General features: G+C 44.1%; 1 protein-coding gene across 2 annotated transcripts in view; it reads left to right on the top strand.

Moving 5' to 3' along the window:
• Positions 1 to 95: 95 nt before the first annotated feature.
• The window catches only part of LOC146763362 (uncharacterized), a 46,485-nt gene continuing 19,360 nt past the window's right edge, over positions 96 to 27,220 (top strand). For both annotated transcript variants that reach the window (XR_014952356.1, XM_085570364.1), the window contains exon 1: positions 96 to 27,143. Coding sequence is in view for 1 of the 2 variants with exons in the window: in XM_085570364.1 (XP_085426490.1) it covers positions 26,896 to 27,143 (248 nt within the window). In the remaining variant the exon portion in view is untranslated. The remainder of the gene's footprint in view (positions 27,144 to 27,220) is intronic.

The raw sequence follows: 27,220 nt of genomic DNA, 5'->3' as shown, positions 1-27,220 counted from the left end.
CGGCCCGGCCCCCGCCCGCCCCCCGCGCCTCCGCCCGCCCCGGCCCCGCCCCGGGCCGGACACCGAGCCCCAGAGCCCCGCCGGACCGGAGTGGGGCTGCCGAGACCCACGGTCGGTGGTTCCCCGCGGGCGGCTCCCCGGGGCCGGCAGCGGCTGAGGGGCGCAGAGCCCAAGCCGGGGGCGTGAGGGGACGGCGAGCCTTCCCCACAGCTGAGACGGTGTGCTTGGTGTGGTCGCCAGAAGTGTCACCCTCCATTTGATGGCTTGCAAACTTGAGGAACCGCAGTTCTTGTGGCTGGTGTTTTTAATGAGAAGAAGAGCATGCTGCGGTGCTGTGCAGGAGGTCGCAGAATGGGTCAGGCTGAAGGGGCCACAGTGGATCAGCTGGTGCCGTCTCCATGCTCCAGCAAAGCCATTCCAGAGCATGGAGATGGCATCACCAGGGCACAGGATTGTGTCCAGAGGGGTCTGGGATATCCCCAGTGAGGAGACTCCCCAGCCTCTCTGGACAATCTGCTCAGGCTGGGTCCCTGCCCAGGACAGAAGCTGTGCCTCCTGCCCAGGTGGAGCCTCCTGGGCTCAGTCCCTGCCCGTGGCTCTGGTGCCATTGCTGGGCCCCAGAGCAGAGCCTGGGCCCTGCTCGGAGCCCTCCCTGCAGCCAGGGACACCCAGGGCTGAGGGCCCCTCTCCGCTGGGGCTCCTCTCACCCCAAAAGCATACATTTCCGTAAGAAAATTACCACCAAATTTTACAATAAAAAATCCCACCCTCGATGCAGAGAGCATCTGGAAGCCCCCTGCTCCCAGCTATCCCACGCAGAGCGGGGCTGCCGGGGCTCCCCCCATGCCCAGCTGGAAGGGGCACGGCTGCCAGAGCAGCTGCAGGCCTCGCCTCGGTGGCCAAAGGGGCTCGAGGGGCTGCACAAACCCACAAACTCTGCTTCAGTCCCCTGCCAAAAACCAAGGACCAGCCCACCAAACCACGCAGCCAGTATGGGATGGAAGTGCTCAGTTCCAAGGTAATGCTATCCCCAGCTGGGGACTCTTATTCTTAGAAATACTGTGCATTCTTTAAACAGAAATGTGATTTTCACCAACAGCTCCAAGAATCAAACTATTTCTACTTTTTATGATTTTGCAGGTGTAATTTACCGGAGACAGCTCTCCAAATTACAAGCAAACTCAGTAATAGTATTTGTTAACCACTGTATTTTTAAAAAAAATACTGTTTGAGATTTAAAAAATAACAAAGGGCCTGATCAAGGCCCTTTCTAAGGAATTATAAGAAATTTATAAGAAATTAATTATAAGAGTTAAGAACTTATAAGAATATTAATCTATTCACAGGAGTGTGCAGACTGCTGGTAGTGAGTAACAAGCTGAGGGTTTCACACTTAATCTCTCAGATCTATAACTTCCAATCTTATTGCACTTCTGAGCATAAATTGTTGAGATAAGAAATGAGTTTCCAACTTAAAAAAAAGGTCTTAGCGTCTAGATGTATGTTATGCCATTCTAGAGGTCCCTCTTTTGCTCTTTTATGGTGAATATATTGGGTTTGCCACTTTGTTTTGTACCCACTGGGATACAAAAACGCCAGCAAAGACCCCTCCTATGGAGACAGGCTGAGAGAGAGGGATTTGTTCAGCCTGTGGAAAAGAAGGCTCTGGAGAAACTTTCTAGCACCTTCCAGTACCTAAAGGGGGTTTACAAGAAAGATGGAGAGTGACTTTTTTAAAGGGCATGGAGTGATAGGAGAAGGGAGAATGGCTTTAAACTGGAAAAGTGTGGATTTGGATTTGATATTAGGAATAGTTTCTTCCCTGTGAGGGTGCTGAGGCCCTGGCACAGACTGCCCAGAGAAGCTGTGGCTGTCCCATCCCTGGAAGTTCCCTATGCAAGTTTGGACAGGGCTCTGAGCAACCTGGGATAGTGGAAGGTGTCCCTGCCCATGGCAGGGGGTAGCACTGGATGGTCTTTGATGTCCCTTCCAACCCAATCCATCCTGTGATCCTGAACACTCATATACAGCCCCTACATCTGACACTTCCCACAGTTTTCCTGGAGTCACCACAGTTGTTAAATCCTTCCTGGATAAGCCATATGAAGAGAACAGGTGCCAGAGCCCTCATTCAACCCTTGGACCAGAAAACCAAAGATGAGGCCTTTCAAACTGCCCCAAATGCACGCAGCAAACCCCAAAGCTGGACTAAGTTAAAACTTTAATTAAATTAGACCAGAATTAGATCAGAGTTAGAAACTGAAAGTCCAAGTAGCACAAGGCACCAGAGGGCAGAGAAGCTCTGGCTCCCTGCCCACGTGCTGACTAAGTGAAAAGCATTGACCCAGGGGCCCTCCAGGAGCCACCATGCAGAGGGCTCCGGTGTTTTATTTCCTGGAAATGTGGCTCTGGATAGCTTGAGCTGAGCAGCAAAGGCTTTACAATGCACTGACAATATCCTTTGTCCTCCTGACCCTGTTTATCTCAGCCATTTTATACCAGGCTCTAATGGCCTAATTAAGACACTTTAGCCAGAGCAGTTTCACATTTCCCAGCAGTAAATGAAATCCTGGCATGCCTTAGATCAGTGGGAGTATTCCTGAGAATGAACTTCAGAACTTGGCCAAGCAGCAGGCCTGGGTGTCCTTGGTGTGCCTGGGAGCAAAACCCCACTTGGGACCATTCTGTCAGGAGGGGACAGCTCTGTTGCCTAAACACAGGTAACTGGGGCTTTCTGAAATGTCCTTTGGCACCTGAGACATGCCTGTGGGTCGTCAGCAGCGAGGCAGGACTGCTGTGTCCTTGACAGCTCTGCCTGCATGGGGAGAAAGGGGCCCACAGGTTTTGCCACTACAAGAAGGTTAAATCAGGTCACTTTGGAAAATATTTGGCACGTGCTTGCCATGGCAAAGTTGGAAACTGATAGGAGTCCTACACCTGCAGTCATCTTTGCTTCTTTTCCCCTCCCCAAGGGAATCAAGGCACAGGCTGCGTTCCCCTTCACTTCTAGGCTTGTTCATCTTGGCTCAGGCTGGATGGTGCCAGCAGCTGAATGCAGTTGCCACCTCGTAGCTCTCCAATGGTAAACATGGAATGAACTGGAAATCTCAATCCAAACAAGGAAAGCTGTTAACTAAAAATGAGTCCTATGAAACAGCAGTTTTGCATGAAAAGTCACATCCCAAAGGCAGTCAGGTATTTAGGCTTCATTTTAAACCCGTGCCATTGAAACACCCTGATAATCTCAGGTGATTTGTATGCTCAAAATAAGCCAGCACTTACCCACTTTTGTAGACCAGGTCTTAAACTGGTAGAAAGATCACCCTGGAAAAGCAGATCTGAGGAACGCTTGCTCTTCTCCTTGGAGACAGGAAACAATCCTTCAGCATTTTTAACAAGTATTAACTCTCTTCTATTAAAAATAATGATTATGCCTCTCTGAGTTGTAGTTTTATAAAGATGGTATCTGGAAAAATTTAATGAAAATGAAAGAGATTTTGTCATAACAAGTCTACATAAAAAAAGATAAAACAGGGCCAGATATTATAATGGAATATTGCTTCATTTTTCTGGAGCAGAAATATACCAAATGGGTTATTTGGATAAATATGTATATTTTTACTACATTTTTAACCTTGTAATTAGCTGCAGGGTGAAGGTGAGGCTGCTTAGTCAGTAACTTGGATATGTTTTCCATCAGTTATCTCTGCTAATCTTTTGTTCCAAAGCTGGGAGTACAGGCTTTGCTGTGAAACAGGACCCAGATGCAGGAATCATCAGCTGATGCTGACAGACTGCCCTGGTGCACATATTCCTCTGTACATTGTAAAAGTGAGGAACTCTTCCTTTCTCAACTCTCATTTCTAGTCTATTACTTATTTTCAGAGAAGAAAATATTCAATTAATTTCTGCAGTGATACTCTGACATTAAGTCTCTTTATAGAAGCATTTGACTACATTTTAATGTAGGCAAATTTTACCTTGATGTCTAGGTCCTAGATTTTGATGTTCATTCCAGTGCTGAGGCACAGAGGAGAAGCAGCTTATCCACAGAGAGTTCAACACAAACGCCTCATTGCAGCACTGAGAATCCACCTTAGATGTGAAAATGCATAATATTGGAGAGTTAACTTGCCGAGTTAAATAGGCCGACGTCATCCTATTCCTGCTCCTTTTCCACCCCTCACATCTTAGGGAGATGTCTGAAATTCCTGCTCACCTTGTCTAAACAGGGGAGGCTCTTGACAGAAGCTGAGCTTTTTATGCATTTGAAAATTGTCTGATTGGAAAAGTTTTCATCTCACACCTACACAGCCTCTCTGCTGGATGAAGTTACAGATACTTGGGCCACACCAGGGAAGCAAACGGAACCAACCAGAGGCTTATACAACAGGCAGCATTGATGTTTGTTTTCTTGAGAGCAGAGGATAGTGCTTTCCAGCTGCAGGGGAAGAGGGGAAAGAGAAGAATGCCTTTAACTGTTTTAATACAATAGATGTAGATGGGAGCAGGCCAAAATCCAGACAGGCACCCCAGAGCTTTAACATGAAGCTATATGAAAGTTTGGACTCAAAGCTTTGGGTTTGTTTCTTATCTTTCTAATAGACAAGGAAAAAAGAAAGAGCAAGCCATTCCAGACATTTTGATATTTAAAATCCAACTCTGATTTTATAAGCCCATCTGTAGCTGGAGTATATTTAATAAACTTATCTCAAGCAATGCACAATTAACAGCTTACTTGAGGAAGGCCTGTTTTTTCAAGGCATTCAGTGAAGTTTCCCACAGCAGCTGAAGACACCCATTAACTTGTGGATATTCATATTTGAGCCAGCCAAGCTCTTCCCTGAGCACAGTGGCATTTCAAAACAGTGGGATGTATAAAATCAGCATGAGTTGGCCCACGGGTTGGATCAGAGAGCCCCAGAACAGCTCATTTTGACAGTACCCACACACAGGAATTGATTTACTGCTGGTAGAGCTTTGTTTTACTTTGCCTGTAGCAAACGTCAGAGCAGGAGCTGATTTCTTAAGAGATAGCCAGCTGTGGGGACTCATTTTGCCTTTTTTCTGCTTATGAGAGTTAACTCTTTCTGATGTTGTTTCAAACAATATGTTGGTGTTGGAGCCATAAAAAATATCAAGCATTTGATTAAAAAATATTACACCGACAGAATACCCCAGGAAAAAAAGGCCTGACAGAGATAAATGTCACTTAGTAACTTAATAAAGCAGTGAATCATGCAAAATAAGCATCATTACTTGATTGAGAATAATGAGAAAACCAGAATATGGAGCATTCACTGCTGGTTTACCTATTTTATTCAACCTGGCTTAGGCAGGAACAGGAAATTCCAGCTCAATTCCTTACGCCTTGTCTTGTGAAGGACTTTCCCTTGGAGGGAAACACATTTTTCTTAACATTAGAAAATGAACACCTCTTGCAGACGACCTCTTGGGGGTTTCACTTGGAAACGGGTGTGAGATTTGCATCCTCACTGTCCAGGCACACTGGGTCACATTGTGACAAGTCAGACAGGGCTGTCTGACTTGCTCTCTGCTACACCTGAATTTACAAGAGCTAATATACCTATTAATTCAAGTATTTAAATAATCACTGCCTTGCCTTAATAATCTCTTGAAAGAAACAAACCTAGAAATAAAGAAAACTGAAGCTATTTGTGAATTAATACCTTAAGTAAAAGGAGTTTAGATTAAAGAGGAAGCTTGGCCACCCTTGTAGCTGTGGCACAACACAGCAGCTGTGTAAATAAACTCCTGAGAGCAGCTCCAAGCCATTCCAATGAAGATATTTCCCCTTGCCATAGATTCAAACCTCTCTGGAATCAGTTTCCAACTGTTCCACCACCTAAGCTGTCCATTCAAAGAGCCAAACACGAAAATTCAACTGAAGCAGAAAGCACAATGTGCCTTTCTCTAGGGGGAAAAAAAAAAAAAGAAAAAAATAAAACACAAAAAAAACCAAGCAAACCAACCCCTACAGAAAAGATGCTTTATTTAGCGGGTTCAGGAAGTTGAAGCGTTGCCTTCTATCAGCTCCCGACCGCAGAGCAAGCATCAGGAAGCGCACAAAAATGAACTCACTATTCCTGCAGGGAGCAAGTGCCAGCGGCTACACCAGCTTTGCTTCCAACCTTGCAGCCCTCCCTGCCAGCCCCCACAGGCTTGTTAATCAGCCACTGTCTCCTGGGGCTGCTGGACTGCTTCAAAATGAAGCCTTTTCCTACCAAACACAGAAAGGGGCACTTACCTTTCTTGAATTTTCTCTTTTGCCAGCTGTCCTGAGACTTCAGGGGGAAAAGTGAATCATTGCCATAAAAGGGAGGAAAAAAGCCTCCTGTAGAGGACAGTGAGTGTAATTCAAAAGCAATTGTGCTTTGAGTGCTGTCATTAATACTGGCTGACCCAATAGCAGCAGTTACAGTGTGGATATAGCATCAGTAATATACAGCAGTTTTTAAAATATATATATATATATATATTTTAAACCATGCAAGCAATATTTCACATAAACTCAATGTTGCCTTTTTTTTTTCCAACTCCAAAATTGAGAACGTTTTCCAAAAATTTCCACAGTAAAGTCTAAGAAAAGCAAAAGCTCTAGTAAGAGGTCTAAAAAAATGCAGCTGTATTTCCAAGCTGGATAAAGTGGCAATTTTTAGCAACTAACTAAAGAAGTGAAAAATATCTGTAATTTCTGTATGGCTGCAGTTTATTTGCAGACATGGAGCTTGGAAAGCATACCTAAGGAATACCTCCCTACCTTTCCTAATTTTATCATGCAGAGCTTCAGAAAAGATGCTTCAAACCTGTGGAAGCTTTACAGTTCAGGACTGCTTTAAAAGGCTTTTGCTTTTGATGTTCTTTTTGATCAACAATTATTTTTTACTTTCTCAAAAGCTTTTGCAAAATAAATACAGCTCTATTTTTTTGTCAGAATTGTCTCCTTTCAGCAGCATACTGTCCATGTTTAGAGTGAAAAAAAAAAAAAGTGGGCTATGGACAGTTTTTTTCCTTTTTTGGGGAACAGTAAAAATTACCAGGGGGAGAAAAATTGTGATTAGTTTTGGTCAAGCAGCTGCCACCAGGCCCATCCTTCCTAGGCCACACCAGCATTTCTAACCTTGGGATGAAGTGCATTTCTCTTTCTGGTCCATGTTCAGGCAAGGAAATATCAGGAAAACTAGCTTTTTTTTAGGAGAACCAGTCTTCCCTCATGAGAGTAGGGGTCACATATCTTCACCTCAGGCCCATTCTAGCTTTCAGATGGGTAAAATAAACTGAAAATACTATTTCAGGGAGGGGAGCACAAGTCAACAGGCTTTGAGTAGTTGGCTCTGCATTTCCAGAGAAGTCATTTAGGGAAGTCTGGAGTAATTTTAAAGCCCTTTTAAGCCATCACTCTTCTCCCTCACGTCAAGAATTGATGTTTCTCAGAAATGTGTTTGGAAGGGAAAATTAGAGATCAGGAATTCTATTGGTCACTGTGTCTAGAGATTTTTTGGATGGGGAGGTCCAAGAAATCCTCTGTGACAGTCTCAGCCTCCCTTGCCCTCACCTCTGATTGGTGCTGGCTCTTTCCAAGGTAGTTTCTACTTTTACCTCTCCCAAATGCAGATTACATTCCAGGAGACTATGGAATTAATTAGCACAGCCAAATTACCGGGCTGTGATTCCAAGGAGACAGAAAATGTCTTTGATGGCAAATATGGACCAAGACCTGAGGTTTACACCACCATTGTTTCAAACTGATTTTATGCTTAGATGAAGGAAATGCCCTATATGAGAGATGTTCTCAAAGGATTTCTGTCAACTCAGCTGTGCCCAGGAAATGAGAGCTTGAGTAAGATAAGAAAGGAGAAATAATTTTGGTGGTTTTTTTATAAATTAATATGAAATGCTGAACATCATCAAAACATTACAGCACATTTGGATTCCCCAAACTGGAGTCTCTCTCTTCCTACCAGTCCAGAATGCAGTGGGTTGAAACAAAATCTTAACTAAAAGTATGTTGAATGCTGAACTGCTGAATTTATCTAGAACTTAAAAAAAAAAAAAAACAAAAACAAGAACAACAACAAAACACAACCCTGCATACTAATCACATGGAAATACCTGATTTACTTTTTCATTTAGGAGTGCCTTGTGCATTTGCCTCTGTCCTCTACCTGTATTTAACATTGTATTAAAGGTATAAGACATGAGTCAGAAAGAAACTGCTTTATGTTCGTGCCTTATCCATGAGAACTGGGGGGAGGTTTGTTTGCGTTTATTTTGTGGGTAGTGTTTAAATATGTTCCTCATTTGGGTGTCTTCCTTAAGCACAACAAAAGTTAGCAGAACAGCTGAATCCTGAAAAGCTGAGATATGCAATTTCATATCCTCCGGCATCATAAGATTTAAATAGATCCGTGATGTGGATGCTTGATAAAATAAATCCCTGTTTCAGTGGACTTCACCTAAATCACTGAAATAGCCTCCTGTTTCTCAGCAGCTCTTGCAAGACATTTTGCATCTCTGCAGCAGTGGAAGTTAGAAATATGAATGTGTTTGGGAAATTAGATTTTAACTAATCTGTAGGCAACCACAAACGAGTACATTAAAGAAGCAGAACCGTCACCCACCATTTCTATGTTGTCAGCCCAAGAAAGGAAAAGTCAGCAGCAGATGAATTATTTTACCAGTGAAACTGGATTTTGCTTTAAAAGAGCAGAAGAAATGCATATTGTTACTGTGTCACAGGCAAAGAAACTGCTGGAGATAGCTAGTAAAGCCTAACATTTAAGATGCACATGGATACATTTAGCATTACACTTGACATTATCTCCTCAGTGATCTGCAGAGATATTAAGGTGCTGGTTGAAAACAAATGGGTAACATAAAAGTGAAGCCTGCCCTCTGACATCAGCACCATCAGCGCCTCTGTTTCACAACCAGGCTGGGAACTGCCACCTTTCAGTGGCAGGGACATAAAAACACCGACTGGAGACATCCTGCCTGGTGCACACTCGTTACTCAACAGCTCCAAGCACCCAGAACAGGCTCACAAGGTACAGGACTGGATCACATCAGGGCAGGCTGGATGGGCACTCACCCACAAGTTTATTAGAGAGCTTATTAATGTGAAAATGAGGGTGTAAAGGCAAAAAGGTGGGGGGAAAAGCTGATTTCTATCCATTTTCCCCTCATGGTACAATTTATTTTCTGACATCTAGGAGAAAATGCTTCCCATGGCAACCAGAGGCTGTAGAAATCCTCTGATCTGCCTCCCTGACAGCCGGCTGGTAGAGCAAAAGTGGAACAGGCAAATGCTTCCACGAGGACACTGCTGAACCCCACTCCAGGACAGGGCAAGGGGCAGAGGATGTGGTTGGTCCTCGGTGCCATTTCTGTGACAGTGAAAAGCACCAGCAAGGCACCATTCCTGCAGCATTCCCATGCTGGGATAAGCCCACTCTTGCTCCCAGAACATGCTGCCAAGCTCTCATTTCATCCTTGCTCAGCTCTTGCTCCCCATCACCCCTGTACTTCCTATTTTCAGTCTCTGCAACAAGGCCACAAGGCCACTCCATCCTTCCCTGGCAGGGACATGTCATGTCTGGCTGCTGCTGCATCCTTGTGTCTTCATTCCTCCTTTCCAGCCCCTGCATCTTGCACATGAGCTATGAACAGTGAGCACAGGGGATTTTGGAAGCCATGGAGAAAAGCAGCCCTCTCCCACCACCAAGAATTTTTCAGTATATTTTGAGAGATAAAAGCTTCCTCTTGGCCATCTTATCTGAAAAACTGGTTTATCCCCCGTTCCCACTGTACCTAATTAATTAAACCACATTAATGAACATATCTTGACAACCCCCGTGTGAGAAAGCATTTATCACCTGAGCAGGGTACAGCACAGGTGAGGAATGGAAGAACTGAGAGATCTGGGAAGATATTTATTAATTAAGCCACTGAGAAGCAGGCATGTAGAAAGATTTATTTATTTTGTGACCCAGCTGAAGCACTTGCAGAGATCAGTGAGACGCTGGCTCTTAACTTGGCTATCTGCCTTTGAAAAATCTGGGAGGCTCCTGTCTGAACCTTAAATCTGAGAGGCTCCTCTCTGAATCTCAAATGTTTTTGGAAAGAGACTTACATGGTGAATCCAAAGGCACGGTGGTGGTGTCTCCAAGTCCCAAGTTAGTGCTCGACCCACCAGGAAATCATGGCACTAGGAAATCCACTGGATCCCATACTTTTAAGTCCCAGGAATACAACAGGGCATGTTTGTTTTAAACCCGTCCCATAGAAAAAGAGGATGCAGGCTTGACTGTCTGATGTAGTCCTCTACAGACAAATTTGAATTAACAGAGTTCTTACTGTAGATAATCCCCATCCAGCTGCAGTATCTGTTAATCAAAACAACTGCTCAGAAACTGCACAGAAGTGGAGGCAGAGAACCCAGAGGGAGCAGGCTATGGCAGGTCAGGCACAGGATATTTCTCCATGGTGAATTCTTCTCCAGCAAGTTCTGCACATGGTGCAGAAGCCCAGGAGAGACTGCTGTGGTTTATTTTGTGCTAAAGTTTTCATTTCTATTTTCACAGCTAATAAGGAAGCATGATTCCTTTATTGATGCTGAAGTTGACAGGGTTTATATTGCAAGGTGACAATCCCTACTGAAAGACTGTCACACACATGGCAGAGAGTGATCTCCTTCAGGGAGGTGCAGGACTTTGGGAGGGGCAGTGTTTGCTGGTTATTGGGAGGTACCCATCCCTCATCTCCCTCTAAAAGGAAAGCACACATTATTCTAAAGAGAAAGAAGTTGCTTTCCTTCAGATGCCTAACTAATAATTGGCATTTGCTCTTCACAGTGAATATTTGTTCTTCTACCTCAGAGCCCTTGCCGCTCATTAAGACCTCAGCATGATGCACATGCCAGGCAGCAATTTCATCTTTACGTGGGGCTATGAAAGAATAAGGAAGAATCAGTGCACGTATTGTTCAGCCCCTGAAGTGCAGAAGAACGTTCACCATTTTCAGTGGGCTTTTATTCAAGTTTCTCACCTGGATGTGGTGCCCACTGCTCTATCCCAGACTCCCACATGTGTGCACACACAGCCTCAGCTCACGAACTCCACATCAGTTCACTGCAGCAATAAGGATGATCTGTATTCCCTGAACAAAATCTATGAACTTGCTGCAAAATTCTAACAACCCATTTACAGAAAAGCACTAGTGTACCTACCACACAACACACAACAAAGTTAACAGCAAAGAGATATCCACAAAAAATGAAAATGCAAGGGAACACCCAGCAAATAAAGGAGGCAGTTTATGTGTTTCTAACAAAGTTAAAGATAAATGGGCATAAACAGAGAACATGAGGAGCCATGCATGGCTTGCTTGCATATGGAATTAGCTTACTGTGTATTGCATAAATCTCAGAGTAAATGAGATGCACCAGGGAGCTCTTGGATGCTCTTTACTAGTAGTAAATCGGCTACTTTGCATTATTTCCCACTGATGCTGTTACTGGAAGTGTATTCAGCTAATTTTTAAACAAAGTACTTTCTGTACCCAAATGGCAAACAAATAACTGATTAAATTGAGAGATAGCATACCCAGAAAATTTGCATCTATCTAACAGCACCTCAAGTCATATAATTATGCTTGTAATACCACTGCAAAGGGCTTGAACTAAAACTTCTCAAAGATGGGAAGAGTAATTGCCCCAACATGAGGTTCCTAATTTATTTTTTAGTATCATACACAATCCCTCTAGGTGTGTTGTGATGCCTGAAGATCCTCCCAGTCTCCAAAACAGGAGTAAGTTCAACTTGAGCCTTTTGCACAGTATTTTGTGCTTACTGATATTAAAGTGTTTCATGCAGGGTTTTTTTCTCTTCCCTCCCAAATCTGTGTGTATGAAACCAAGGGCAGAACCAGAGTGACGTCCCACAAGTCATCATTGCTTCACCTTCATAGTGAGATGCAACAAACCCACAAACAAAGTGACAATTACACTCCTGGCACCCACTTTTCCATCCCAGCCCACCAGTTCCACAGCACAGGTCCTTGTTTCTGGACCTGCAGAACCATGAAAATTCCACATCCACAAAGGAGCCACTTCTGTGCTTCCTCCCAGGAGCACTGGGGTAAGACAACAGCTCCAAACCTGCAGGGAGGTGATGGCAGCCAGGACAGGCAAGCTGTGACTGCTCTGCAACAAGCTTAAACATTACAGCTTATGTGGGAGAGGGAAGCATTACTAGTCATGGCTTGGATTAGAGACAGGGAAAAAGGGAAGCAAATATGACTTGGAGTGGAAAATAATTTGGCTCGTGGCACTTATTTTACAGCATTTATTGATGATGGTTCAAAACCATTTGTTTCTAATGGCTGCACATCCTCTTAGATGTGGCCAGTTAAGATGGTAAATAAGCTCTGTGGTAATTTAGTCTCCTCTGCTTCACCAAACACCATGAGCACTGCATTTGAGGAGTCAGCTTCCAGCCTCTGCCTCAAATTTGCTGCCTCATCCATCCGAAATTACGTGGCCTCATGGAAGAAGATGGGAGAAAGGAATCTTGAATTCCCAGATGGAGAATATTGCTAATGTAGACAAAGTCCAAATAATTGCATTCCTCATGCTCAATTACATTTATTTGCTACCTGCTCAACAGATGAGAATCCTACATACACAGACAAACATAGGAAACCTCTTGCAGACCCAAGGACTGCCTAAAAATGAAGCTTCTTCCTTCTTGCCAGCTCCCATAAAGTGCTCTGTCTCTGAGCAGCCCAAAATTATGCTGACTGAGGTGTCTAGAAACAGGAACCCACTCCAAATCATGTTTGTCTTGGGGGGATGAGAGAGATGATGTTTCTTCCAGCCTTTCCTCAAATCACTCCTGCTGGAGAGCTCTCCTGGGCTGCAGCCAGCTAAACCCTTGGAAGAGGGGGAATGTCCTTTCCAGATTCCCAAAAAAGATAATCCCAGTACTCAGCAACAACGTGATGCAGGGGTTGTTAGGGGTTAGCACTTTTCTCCCCTCAGGAGAAAAATAAGGAGCAAACCAGACAGAGGCTCTATTCCACCACATAAACCTAAAATGGGCCCAGAGCTTATGATAAAACCAACTTCCATTAAAAAACAGAAGAAAAAAAAAAAAAAATAACTCCACAACAATAAAACCCACAACATTAAGTGCACAAACATTCTTCAGCAGTCTGCCACACCAGCATTGCCATGTGGATGGTGTCCAGGGACTGATGCTTGTACATCTCTGATAATGCAGCTCAGAGGTGCAGAGTGAAATAACAGAGAGGAAGCAATCAGAGAACAAACCAAAGGCTCAACAGGCAGCACATCCACATGGCTTCTTCCCCCAAGAAACTGCCAAAGCTTATAGAACATCATGGGGAGAGCAGAGACACCTTATCCAGTTCATGGATTGTCAGTTGTCTGGGGGATCTGTCACTGCACACATACCTTGTTCTTGTCTCTCCTCAGGCTTCCATCCCTGGCCACTGCTGGGGGAGAGGATTCTGAGCCAGGTGAATCACCAGGTGTCCTCATTCTTGCATTCCTGTCACTACTGAAAAAAATGGCTAAACTTTAGCTTTTTTTAATATTTCTAGTCCTAGTTCCATTACTCTTGTTTAGAAAGACTAAGTTTATAAGGCAAGCTACAAGTTTGGCATACAGCTTGCAAAGTGAAGATATAGATATATATATACATATCTATACATATATTATACATGTATATTGTGCATATATATATATATATATATATATATATATATATATATGCATATATACATATCTATACATATGGAGGGAGAGTCTCTTTGCTACTAATGGACAGAATTCTCCTTGGGATTTGCCCTCAGTCCCAGCTGAAGCCTGGGAGGAAGGAGTCAGGCTCTGCAGTATTGTTGAACATTTTCACGCAGTGGGATTCAGGCTGGTTTGTAACCTGCATGCCAAATTCCACTCTCCTTAATATCATGTCATCCTCTTGGTTTTCAGCTGGGTTGTCTCTTTGCTTAAAATTGAAATTGAGAAAATAAAGTAGTAGAGCCTTCTCTGAGTCTTATAAAAGGTGGCGTCCCATTCCAAAGGTTGGACCTGGGCAAACACTGGAACATCTCGTCATTTTCTGTAACACCACAAGTGAGAGCTGAAGTGATGCCAAGGGCTCTGGCCTGCCAGATCCTGAAGCAAAGCTGCAGTCTGGGGAGAATGACCTCATGAATTGAGGATGTGTGTACCAAATAGATCTCTGAAAGCACAGCAATCCCCACCACCACTCCCAGCAAACCTGTCAGACTAAACTTCCCCTCACATTTGAGTTGGAATTTAGTCAGAGCAAAGAATGAATGAATCTCATTTCTTGCTGTTTGAGAAGAGAGAGACACTGGTGATACCTGGCAGGTCAAGTGTGCCTGCCCTGCCCACTCCTGTGTCCCAGGAGCCATCTGTAGAGACAAGATGTTTTGCTCAGATTCTTCTTAGCAATTACCCAGACTCTTCTGTTTACCCTGGTGGAAACACCGGTACATGGAGCATGCACCTCTGTTTTACCTGCACTGGCAAAAACACACAGTGGAGATCAAGAGATTAAAGAGAAAGCTTTTTCAGCATTCTGGCTAGCTGCTCTGGAAACCCTAGGAATTCAGGAGCAAGGATGTGCATAGACAGGCCTGGAGTGCTTCAAGCAGCTGTTGGCTTTGCCAGATCACCTCCTTCTTTCAGCTTCCTTTTCCACCAAGCCAAGAGTGAGGACAAGACATTGTCAGCCTCCTTTAAAAAAGAGGCGATTAAATAAAAACAGTGTGGGTATCCCACCACAGAGCAGCTTCTCAACAATGACAGCTCTTGAAAGCCAGTGCTGCAAATGAGGGATTGAGGAAATTGGGGTTTCTGACTTGAATCAGGAGCAGTCCTTCCCTTACCCACCAGCAGTTCTCTTCAAAGCTCTGAGCTGACACATCATTTTGAGCATAATTTCATCCTGTGGGCAGTGACTGGACCAGCCTTGCCACACACAGTCATTTGCAGACCTGTTCCATCTCCAGAGAATCACAGAGACTGGTTTTGAGGTAGCACAGGTTTACAGTCCCCAGTATTTGACCAGCAGCAGTTGGGTCGAGGTGGAAGAATTTAGGATTTATGTAGAATAGTAGAATAATTTAGATTGGGAAGGAATCTTAAAGATCATCCAGTTCCAGCCCTCTGCCATGGGCAGGGACCTTACACTATCCCAGGTTGCTCAGAGCTCCATACAGCCTAGCCTTGGGCAATTCCAGAAATCCAGGGACAGCCACAGCTTCCCTGGGCCAGGGCTTCAGTGCCCTTACAGGAACAATTTCGTTCATGCCTGGATTCAAGGTAGAGATTTCCTCTTGATTTTTAACATGCCTGTTGTGTGCTGGTGAGGCAGAGCTGCTGTGCTCACCCTGCCCTCTGTGGGGCTATCACTAGTGCATATCAAGGAGACACAGATAGATTTATACAGACTCTTTCACTCAAAACCAGAAATGCAGTCAACCAAACAAGCAAGACTCCAGCCCTTCTTCACCTGCCTGTACACAGGTGGGGGAAGGAAAGGGAAGCACAGGAACTTTTGTAAAAGCACAAAGGGAATTCTTACAAGATGATTTCTGGAGCTCAAAAATTAGCTTCCTCTTACAAGGTGTTTTGCTCCCCAGTATTACTGAAATCTCTGTATGCTTAAAAAGAAAACACTCCTTTTTAGCTGAAGCCCAAGCTGCCTCTGGACAGAATTCACAGAAGTACAGATGAGGACGTGGCCTCTCCTGTACCACTGCTATGTTTGACTCTTCCAGACTGTCCATTTTTCCTACACTTTCTTACTGTATTTTCCATGGTTTCATCACTTGCCTGTTTTCCATCCTCTGTGACCACTGCAGTTTTCCTTTTCTACTCTCTGCCCCTGGGTTTGCTCCTGCACAGGCAAAACCAGCAGCCAGGCAGTGGCAGATCAAAAGGTCCGAGCTGTCACTATTCAAACCAGCTGCACAGCAGATAAAAGCAGTTTGCCTGTGCTCTGCTCACTGCTCAGGCAAGGAGAGGCCATTTTCCCACGTAGCACTTCATTGCAAGAGCCCCTGACAATATGAACAACCCAGAAGAAAAATCTGACCCCTCTTACAACACCAGCTTCACTCTCTTTTGCACTTCTCTACTAAACCCCAGCTTGGAGATTCCAGTGCAATACAAGTTGCTGGAGAAAAGAAGTCTTCAAGCATAAATCCAGCACAAAGCCTAGAGCAGCACCTTAAGATCTCAAAACAAAGGGTTTTTTGCTTACAGGTGTCAAATTCCCAAGGACAAATATTAATCTCATTTTAAATTTAATTTTCTGAGCTGTAATTTATCTACTGAAAACAAAGTTGGTTAATCCCCATGTGTATCAGCTCTTAAAAAAAATTGTTTTCCTTCTCCTTTTCTATGAGAACAACCGATACCAAGGATTTCAAGTTCTGTTTTTTCACCCATGGTAAAAAACAAAACCTCAGGTCTGAAGATCATGAAGCTTTAAGGAAAAGTATTTGGTTTCAAACATTCCATCTAAGGCAACTCTTAAAAGCTTTGTGAGGGAGAACACCCCACACCAGTATTTTCCTTCCTTTGACACAGATAATCCCATGCACAAATAAATATTTATTTTTCCCTCTTTTCAAGAGAGATGCCACACACAGGAATGCATTACAGAAACTGGGGGGAGGAGGGGATTTAAGCATATTCTCCCACCTTGGTGACCCCAGGACTCAAGCCCCTTGCTGTTCCTGGCAAAACAAGCAGTTTACAATAAATCTTTCTTGCTTGAGGCCAAACTGGGCTGGGTTTTAGGGCTTCACCATCTCAGAAGAAAAATACATTTTTATGTGACTTTGGTCATCAAGTAAAATACTAAGGAGGTGTAGATTAAAAAAATAATCACACTTTCAATAGGAATAAACCTTATCCATGACACACTCATCAAATATTTGTAACCACCCACTTCCAGTGCCTCTCCACAGCCACTTGGAGCCCTACATAAAAACTGCTGTAAAAACGTTCTGAGGGAGAGGACAAAAAAAAAAGTTATCAGCAGGAATTCTGTTAATTGTCATCAAAAGGCTTTCGCTAGATCATTTCCTGTGCCCTGGATCCAGCTGGAAGCGCTCTCCATTGGGAAGGCCGGCACACAATCACCCAGCCCTGCCACTCGCTGCCGGACAAACGGAGGAAACTGCAGCCTATCATAAATCTGTCAGTCATGGACCAAATGGGCATCATGAGGGCTGGGCTCCTCTTCCCCCCAATTATCACTTGGCAGACACACAGAAACGGAGCTGGGAGATAAATGGCTTTTTGCAGCAGCCTGGTCCCACAAACTCAGCTTAGGACCACAGGCCTAGGTTGGAAGGGACTTTAAAAATCATCTCGTTCCACCCCACCCTGCCACGGGCAGGGACACCTTCCACCATCCCAGCTTGCTCAGAGCCCTCTCCAGCCTGGCTTTGGACACTGCCAGGTTTAGGAAGCTTCTCTGGGCAATCTGTGCCAGGGCCTCACCACCATCACAGGGAAGAATTTCTTCCATACATCTGGCCCAAATTCCCCCTTTTTCCATTTGTACCCATTACTCCTTGTCCTGTCATTCCAGCTCCTGATGCAGAGTCCTTCTTGATCTTCCTTGTGTGTCCCTTCAGATCCCGGAGCATGCTGTGAGGTCTCCACACAACCTTCTTTTTTCCAGCTGAACAGCCCTAACTTCTCTCAGACCCAAAGCCAGAGCAGTGAAAGATGCTGGTCCATTGAAGAGTGGGATCAGAGAGACCTGCCCACAGTCCTGCTCTGCCACTGGTCTGCAGGGTGAACTTAAAACATTTCTTCTTTAAAAAACAACAAACAGTCAGTCAACCACCAAAAAAACCCTCAACCACAACCCCAAAAAACAAACCAACAAAAAATGGAAATCCTAGCAAAACCAAGACCATCCCTTCTTTTTAGGTGTTTTCAGTGGATGAGCTTAAGATAATGATGTCAAGCAGTATTAAGCTAATTTATTTAATGCAAGCTGTTCATCGCTGTTTTGACATGCACAGGCATATTTGAGAAATAGGAAAGTAGGTAGAAACAAACAAAGAAAACACTTGTGAGTTTCAGTAACAGAAGAACCGTCCTTTCTCCAAGCAGCTGGTCCTGAAAAATGTCAACATTTGCCCCAACAGCATGGTAGCAATTACAGATCAACAGAGGTACAACCACGGTGACAACTACGCCTGAAGTCAGCAGGGCTAACCTGGGGTCAGAAGGGAAATAGAGACACCAAGAGGCAAATGACAGGAGCTACAGGGGAATCTGGGGGAAGCAGGGAGGCCTGGAGTCCCTCTGGGATCTGGGCAAGGGGAGTCGGGCTCAGGGGTGGACGGCAAGGTGTGAGGAAAACCCTTGGACTGTGGGAAGAGCCCTTTAAGTAAATGTTGTGGATGCCAGAGGTTGCTAGGCAGGAACTGGGTGGCTGCCCAACAACAGGCACACAAACAAATAAATAATAAATAAATAAATAATACCACTGAAATGCTTTGCTGGTTCCTGCCAAGGGCACCTCAGGCAAATGCAGATGCCAGCAGCCAAGGCAGGATGGAGCCAGTTCTGCTGGCTCCCGGTCCAGCACCCAGCCAGGAGGTCGAGGTGCCACTCTCATCCTGCCTTCAAAAGGAAACAAAGCTGTTACCCTGGCAACTTCCAGAGCAAGGCCTGTTGCAAGAACAGACATTATGAATGCAAATAAAAGCATCCAGGCACAACAGCCTAGGGAAAAAAAAAAAAAAAAAAAAGGCAAATAGACTAATATTTGCAGAAATAAGTCTTCTAGATCCAGAGCTAGGACTTTAAATAGATAATTTAGTTTGCAGAAGCTCTGATGGACTGCAAGGAAAGAGCTTGAACTTTTCCTAAAAACTTAGTTAGTTTATCAAATGCCTTATTACAGCACCAAGACCTGCTGTTGAGGCCTGGCTGTGAAAACACAAAAACTTCTGCTGTCTTTTATAAGAGCAGCTACAAAGCTCAGCTCAAGGCTTTTTGCATTGTTTCATGCATAATTTCAGTTCAGGCACAGGGTATCTATACAAACTAAATGAGTTTAGTTTTATCCATCCTCCAGGTTCAACACAATTTATAGTTCCTGCACTTTCCCTCTGTTAAACTCACTCAATACCTCAAGAGCTGCCTTTCCACCCCTCTTTTTTTCTCCCTATTATAGTGATAAGCCTCCATAAAACCCCTGGAGCACCTCAACATGAGTCATGCACATTTTTACCAGGGCCTTGGTGCAAGTCTCAACCCACTCTAAAATCTGACAAATTGGTTGTCTTTAATACTCACATATTAAATATTTAGGGATTACTTTCAATTTTCTATCAAAGATCTGGCTTCATCACTGATAAGTCATATAATTCCTGAAAGAGATGAAAGCAGAATCACAGCTGCCTCTCTGTAGAGGCCTCAGTCATTGCTTTCCTGCACTGGACAACACTTTGCCTGAGCTGTGGTTTTCTGGGCAGCACTTAACTTCACCTACAAAAGGACAATTGGCATAAACTGAAAAAAATAGAGGCAGAAACTGAATCCCACTCATAATTCAGGGCAACCCATTGGAAAGGAAGCTGTAAACATTGTCAAGAGTGAACATAAACACTACTTTAACAATAATAGAAAGTCCTTTATTTTAAAGTGATACCATGCTTTCTTCCCCTCTTCTTGTTGCTCCTTTGCAACTGAAGCAGCCCAGCCTCAAGTGCTTTGCTGAGGAAACAGATTTTTATTCTACTCAAGTGCTTTTAGCAATAGCAGGAGCAGCTCACCCAGACAGCTCCAAGGGATGAAGAAAACAAGTGGCCTTTTTACAAAACGGGCTTCCAGGGACTGACTTCCACCTCGGTGCCGTGAGGAAACAAAGCTTGTGCAATTGCAACCTGTCCCCTCCAAGAACCCAGTCCTCTCTCCAGTCAGAAATGCTTGATCCCATTATTAGCCAATTTAGAGCATTTGCACGGGGAGGGTTCTTATGGATGCCTTGAAAATTATCCATTATTCAAGATTTTTTTTACAACTAGAAGTTGGCTAATGGACAGAAATTCAAAACCATTTCTCCACCGAGGGAGGGAAAAGCAGCCATGCTCAGCTCCTGGCTGCCCTTCCCCATGGAAAATATAGCAGAGAATGAAGCTGAGATCATTAAGTCAGAAGAAAGGGAACTGCAGAAAAACCTGAAGGAAACCAGACTCCATCAGTTGCACCACTCAGACAGCAATTTGTTTAGTCAATTGCCAAAGTAAAACAAACATCGAAAGAAAAACATCTGGGAGGAGAAGTTGGTGAGAGGGCTCTGGCTGTAAATTTCCTTCCTTTCCCCCATCAGTCAACAGCCTCTCGGCTTCTGCCACACAGAAAGGCACCGGGGTTCAGCTGTTATTTGCTTTTTGGAGAGAGCTTTAGGGCTGGCTTTACAAAACAAGCAGAGGTGAAGGAGGGAGAACAGTTCAGTTGCCCGGTTGTCCAGCACTTCTGGAAGAGCCTAAGGGGGAAGGAGGTGCTCTGCACGCCCGGACCCAGCCAGCCTCTCACCCACTGGGAAACGCTGCCATCTCCTCTGCGGCTTCCCCATCACTTCTAGGCACAGCTGAGCTCCCTCTCCATAGGAGAAGATCCACGGCTGATCACGTGGAAATGTGATTTTTTTTTCCCCCTCCTTTCCAGCAGAGAAGACAGAAACCATCTCATACAAAGACAGAGCACTGGCAGCAGCATATGTGTTGGTGGAAGGACAGTGCTGGGTTCAGCAGAGAGCTGTGAGCCACATTTGGTGCCAGGGGAAGGGAGCTCCATCCCAAAGTGTCACATCAGCTGAGAGCCGGGTGAAACCGAGCCCATTGAGTGAAACACAAACCATTTTGGGGTTATTACAGCAACAGGTTTGAGAGCCTGCTGTGGGAAGGCAGCAACACTGGCTGAATGCAAAGACTGGGCCCAGGAGCAGCAGCAGGCTCCATAAATAAGGTCCTGTCACCCTGGCCATTATAAGCCTTGTGATCCTTCTTTGGTACATATCCCACCTCCTTTTGAAAAATCACATGAGGCTGGAACCTGGCACACCAGCCTCCATCCTGCCCTGGGAGTTGTGTAAACCTCAGCTCTGCTCATACTTCTCCATTCAACCATAAAAAGGGCAGAAGGAAAAAAAAAAAACAAAACAACAATGAAGACTTTGCCAGAAGATTTCAGCCACTATCTCCTTTTGCCATGGACAGCCCAGAGTGGTATCAGCTGATAGGATTTCTAGAATTCCTTTTGAAGTGACAGCCCATGTTGGCATTAACAGCTGGAGAGAGATGCAGTTTTAATGTAATTTTAAAGGCTTGCAGGTCTCACAATTAATGTAACAGATGTACAGGCAAAAGTCCTGCTTTATGAGCAGCTCTAGCATCTTCTCCCACCTCCCTTCCCACAGAGCACAGTGTTACAAACAAAGCCTTCCTACAACAAAGCATGTTTATTCAGGCCAACCTAGTGATCTTTCCCTAAAAGGGATTAAATAACTAATAACTTTGAAAAGGCCAAAATTTAATATTACTTCAAAGTTTATGAAAATACAATGTTTAATTAGGAAAAAGGAAAAGGACAATTTGAATGTAACCCATTTTCCTCATTTTCAAAGAAGCTGAAATGGAAGACAAAAACATGGAGCTTTGGAAAGTTAAATCATTGAAGTAAATTATTTCTTTTCACTTTTTAGATCTCCCCAGGGAAAAAACCCAACAAACAGCTAAGATGAAATAGTGAGGGCTTGTCTAAGCAGGAAAGCTTTATCTGCTAGATATGTAGCTGTAACTCTGTAAGTCCCTGAGTTCTTTTAGTACAACCTTTTCCAGCTCAGTTTTATCAGTTTCCAGTGTCATAAACTGAGCTTAAAAGAGGAAAAGAAAACCATAATTTGGGAGAGAAAAAAAATAAGCTTGTAGCAAAACAAGAGTGTTCACATGGGTAGTTGAAACAAAATCTAACCTTGGTATAAAATCATCTCTTGACTTTCATGTTTAAAACTTTCCCACGCAGACAATTTCTCAGAGGAAACATGAGGGTTTGGGAGGGAAGTGAGGTGGGAAGTGAAAATACTTTCCCACTGCTAAGTTGAATGAGAAATAGAAGCAAGTAAAGACAAGGTTTAAGAAGCAGCTTTCCTTCAGATGTTGTTCCCTTGTCCTTTCCACTCTTTCTCCCATTTGTTTTAAAATAACAGAAAAAGAAATAAAACCCGAGGCAGCCACTTAAAGATAAAACACTAGCATGATTAAAATTAATGAAATTGGGGGTGGGGAGGGGGTGCATTATTATTTTGAAGAAAAGGCATGAAAAGAAACTCAGCGCTTTTTCTGACACTTATCCCAGATACCAAAACCTTGACTTTCTAATTAATTCACATTTGGCAACACAGGAGTGCCATGGTTGTGACATGCAGGTTGTAACATACAGGCTCCTTTCTCCCCCCATATTAATTTCTGTCTTTCCCAACACCCAGTTTCCAAGATTCTGCCTACCAGAAATAGGCAGCATGTTAATTGCAACAGTCCAAGCAAAAACATCTCCCACATTTTGCATGAAACTCAGTGTAGCAACAGCCAATTTGCAGGCATATCTCCACAGGTTTCTAGGCAACTCCAACACAGAAGGCTTTTCCTAGAATTTAATGGAAGTCAAAGGTGGAAAATTCACACTGGATAATTCAGCAGAACATGTGCTACTACCAGGCTTCCTATTATGTCCACACAAACCATTCTGAAACTGCCTGGCAAGTTACCAACGTATGGATTCCAGGGCTGCCAGCACTGCCAGCTTCAGGCATTGCAAAATAATGAATCAGGCCACCAAAATACTGCTCTGAAATCACCTTCTGCTTGCTGAGTTTGCTGGGGCTACTAGGAAAATACCTAGGCTTCCTTTGCAGCAGAGAAGGGGGCTGGAATGTCAAAGACACTTGAAAGGAAGTTAAAATTGCCAAGCAATTACTTGATTCCAGGTGCTGCGGATTTAATAGACACAAAAAAAAACCTAATAAAAAAAAAACATTACCTTTGTGTTATAGGCTGTAAAGCTGAACCATTCTAGGCTATTTGGGATGTTGCAGGAGACCCTAAACCCTGCCAAGAAGGCTTGCTAAACATGGACAGAGAAGAATTGGACATTTGTTCCCCATTTGCTCCTAGGAGGAGTGACAAGAGAGTGACTTGGGGCAGCACAGGGAAACAAGACAGTCACAATTTCCATTTTACAAGATCACCCAAAAGGAAAGCAGAAGATAGTTTATCCTTCAGCTGTGTCCTTTCATGTTTCAGATAAGGCTTAAGGGGTGTTTCTTCCTCTGGTTTCAGAATCACCTCTGTATAAATGCAGCACACACTTGTAGGAAAAAGTGTCTAAAGCTAGAAATGAAGCAAAATAAGCAAGTTATTTTTGTCTTTACAAGTACTTAGAGGTGCCCCAAAAAGATTCTGTTTGATTCAGTTGCCCACCTTTATCTCTGCACACTGGGCATGAAATCACATGAGAATGAAGTTATTCCATAAAACTTCTGGTATTTCTTGGTTCTGTGTGGGAAAGATTAGCTACATTTGTTCCCAAGTTTCCCTGCATTTAGTCAGAGAGTGATATTTGCGATACTTTCAGAGAATCATAAAATGGCCTGGGGGTTGGAAGGGACCTTAAAGTTCACCCAGTTCTAAATCCCTGCCACGGGCAGGGACACCTTGCACTATCCCAGCTTGCTCAGAGCCACATCCAGCCTGGCCTTGGACACTGCCAGAGATCCAGGGGCAGCCACAGCTCCTCTGGGAACCCCGTGCCAAGGCCTCAGCACCCTCACAGGGAAGAATTTCTTCCTCATAGCCAATCTAAACCCACCCTCTTGCAGCTTGAAGCCATTCCTCCAGTCCTGTTATTACATGCTCCTCTATGAAGTCTCTCTCCCACTCTCTCATTTTTGTTTTTATCAAAAGGCATTTACCCAACAAACTGCCATATGCCTCTGATGCAATTTAGCAAGAACAATTCATTATGAGCTCAGTAATTATACAACAGTGAGGATTACAGGGAGACTCCAGAGAAATTTTAAAAATCTGATTATTTTAAACCCTTGCACATTCATGTGAGATTTCACTAAGTTTATATCCAGAACATCACAACAGCAAGCAGTGTGAAAATATTCAGCCTCACCTGACACTACAGAGTAAATACACAATGTCTTCTGCTGTCAAAGCAAATGGACAAATATTACTAAGGAGGGACAGGACCCAAACAGGTGAAATGCTCACTGACATTCCCTCACCTGAAGCAAAGATTTGTCTATAGGCTTTGGAACCCTGAGGTGGGCAGATGTTGCCCTTCCAGAGGTGGTTTGGACTACTGTCAGCTCACAGCAACAAAGGGATCTCAGAGTATTCCCATCATTTCAGAGCACGCTGATGATTCATGCATGGTTACATGGCAATATTTACTCAGCTCTCAGGAGGCAAATCATTAGGAGGGATTAGTCAGCTGTCAAGCACCCATTCCCTTGCATAAGATTGATATTCCCTAAATAAAAGTCCCCATCTCCAACTTGAACTTCTGCCCCACCACCTATTCCCTCTTATTTAATAAGGGGTGAATGAGGACTTGTCATTGTTTTCATGGATTGCAGGAGAAAGGAAAACAGTGAAAAATGGAGAGGTGAATGTAGCAACTTGTTTCTCAGCACAGCTGAGCATAATCAAAGAAGCACTAACTTTTGATTTATTCAGAGCCAATCATGGCTACAAGGGAAACAGACTTGCTGGATAAAGATTCATCTCTGGCCAAAAGCAGACGATGACATCAAGCATTGCACACCCATCAGAAAGGCAAGTGGGTTTCTATTTTTTCCAGAGTATAGGAACATACTGCAGGGTCTAGCAAACCATTGTCTTTTGGAAAATATCACACAATTTCTGTCTTTATGTAAAATTTGCATCACCACTTCTTGCTCCATCCAAAGCATGCTCCACTCATGGCTAAAATGGAAGGCACCTGTGCAATGGAGCATGACAGAAAGATTGGCAACTACTGCAAACACATCCACAAACAGAAGGAAGAAAATACTTGTTAAAAAGCAGCAGAGCACAACCTGATTCCTTGATAAATAGCCACTGAATTTGTAGGGCCAAAGCAAAGCAGAATGCGGTTTTCAAGCCATCCTGCTGTCAGAGCTGTACCAAGAAAGGAGCACTTCCTGCCCTGTCTTGCTGCTGCAGTCATCTGGTTCCAAAACATCGTCCATGCTTTCTCAGTTCTAACATTTGGGATAGTAAATGTTATTTTCTTCTTATATGCTTTTAAATAAAGCTGCCCTAAGCAGGACAGACTAAGTATATTGTATGTCATGAGCAGCAATATTGCATGCTGCTCATCTAAAAGCTGGAAGCCACTCACAGGTGTATGAGAGCCCTTATTTCTGCTTTTATCCTCACTTGAAGAAGCAGCATCAAACATAATTAATCTAATTCCAGCCCTTGATGCTACAGAGGAAAGGACAGTGAGTCTCAGCCTGCCTTTGTCCCCGTGATCAATGCTGTTTGCCATACTCACCTTTCCTTTTGGTACCACTACACCACAAAATCCCAGCAGGTCAGGTTACTGCGCTGCTCACCTGCCACTGCCCTGTGCCATATGTTGGAGGCTCCCCTGATGAGGCCTTGGTGTAGCATTTCACCTCTCAATGGGCCTTTATCACAACAGAAACAGAGATGGGAGCAACAGTGAGATTGAGGGCAACTGGGTTAAAAACATCATGAACCAGCTTTGTGCTACCTGTTGTTTGCCTGTGGAAATCCTTCGTCTGAACACAGCAGCCATGGTGAGTACCGCGGCTTCTCAAAGTCCAGAGCCCTCCCCAAATGTCACTGTGACCCAGAGAGACCAGCAGGGCCTTAACCAATGCAGAGAAGTCTCAGCCACTTGGCAGTGCACTGCTTGCCTGGGAGATGGAGCTGGCTGCTCTGAGGATCATGTGCCCATGGATTTGGGTTTTCTCTTTCCCCTACAGCTCCAGTAGCAGCACCCGGCTGCCAGCAGTGCTGGAGGAGGATGGAAGATGCCTGCAGGGACCCAGGGCACACCCAGCACAGCCCTCCTGTGCTCCCAGGGCTGAGGGTCTTGCTCCTGCTCCCTCTTCTCTTTGCACTGCTGTCTGCCTGTGTGAGCTCCCCTGCTGAGGTTGCCAAGGGATTGAATAACAGATGGGAAGAAACAAAGAGCCTGCAAGGAATAATCCCAGACACAACTGTCCTCATGGGAAAAATATTCTATTATCCAGTGCCAGCATTTGCCTTTCAGGGAACAATAACTCAGTACAAGGTAATGCTATTCAATACATTTCCTGGTGCAATCCTGCAGCAAAGACATTCATTTTATGTTTGAAATGAACTCACTAAAAATCTCCTTCTAGAAAATGCCTCAGATGTATTAGAAACAGGTAGAACTGATAAAAGTCTCACAATCATTCACTGCCAATGCAGCAATTCCCTACTAAGCAAATAAACAACCTACATACACCTATGTTTTATCTACCAGTAGTCTATAGAATGTGGGGTCTTGGAAATGGACAAAAAGTGTTGCCAATATGCTAAAAAATATGCAAAACAAGCACTACCTGAAAAGCCAAAGCACTGTAATTTCTAAGATTTTCAAATTGATCAGTTGGGGCTGTTTCTGAATTTTTGTCCAGCTAGAGCTGACAGTATGTAAAACTGAAGTAGTAACACCATTTCCTATCACTAATTCTGTTTCTCTGCCATCCTCTTATGGAGAAGGTCTCTTTAGCCAGTGGTGCAGATTTGCCAAAGTGGTTGGAATTCAACCCTGAAGCAAACACACTGCAAGGGCTGCCGATGGCAGGGGAGGGAGGAGTGTACCTGCTCAACCTTGCTGCCTCTGGAGGGCTGCCTGCCCAGGAGACACTGAGGGCTGCTGGAAATTTCACCATCCACGTGCAGGACAGCAGTTTATCCTTGGAAATGCAGAACTTGAAGCACATGCCAAACAGCTACCAGTGAGTACTGCTAGCCTCCATGGCTTCTGCTCTAATCAGTGAGGGGAGGGAAAAACAAATTTTAAGAAAAAGAGATG

Source organism: Lonchura striata, chromosome 1A (assembly GCF_050655825.1).
Source record: "Lonchura striata isolate lonStrDom1 chromosome 1A, ASM5065582v1, whole genome shotgun sequence".
Lineage (NCBI taxonomy): Eukaryota > Metazoa > Chordata > Aves > Passeriformes > Estrildidae > Lonchura > Lonchura striata.
The sequence above is the reverse complement of the archived record's forward strand: the minus strand, read 5'-3'. Positions and strand labels throughout refer to the sequence as shown.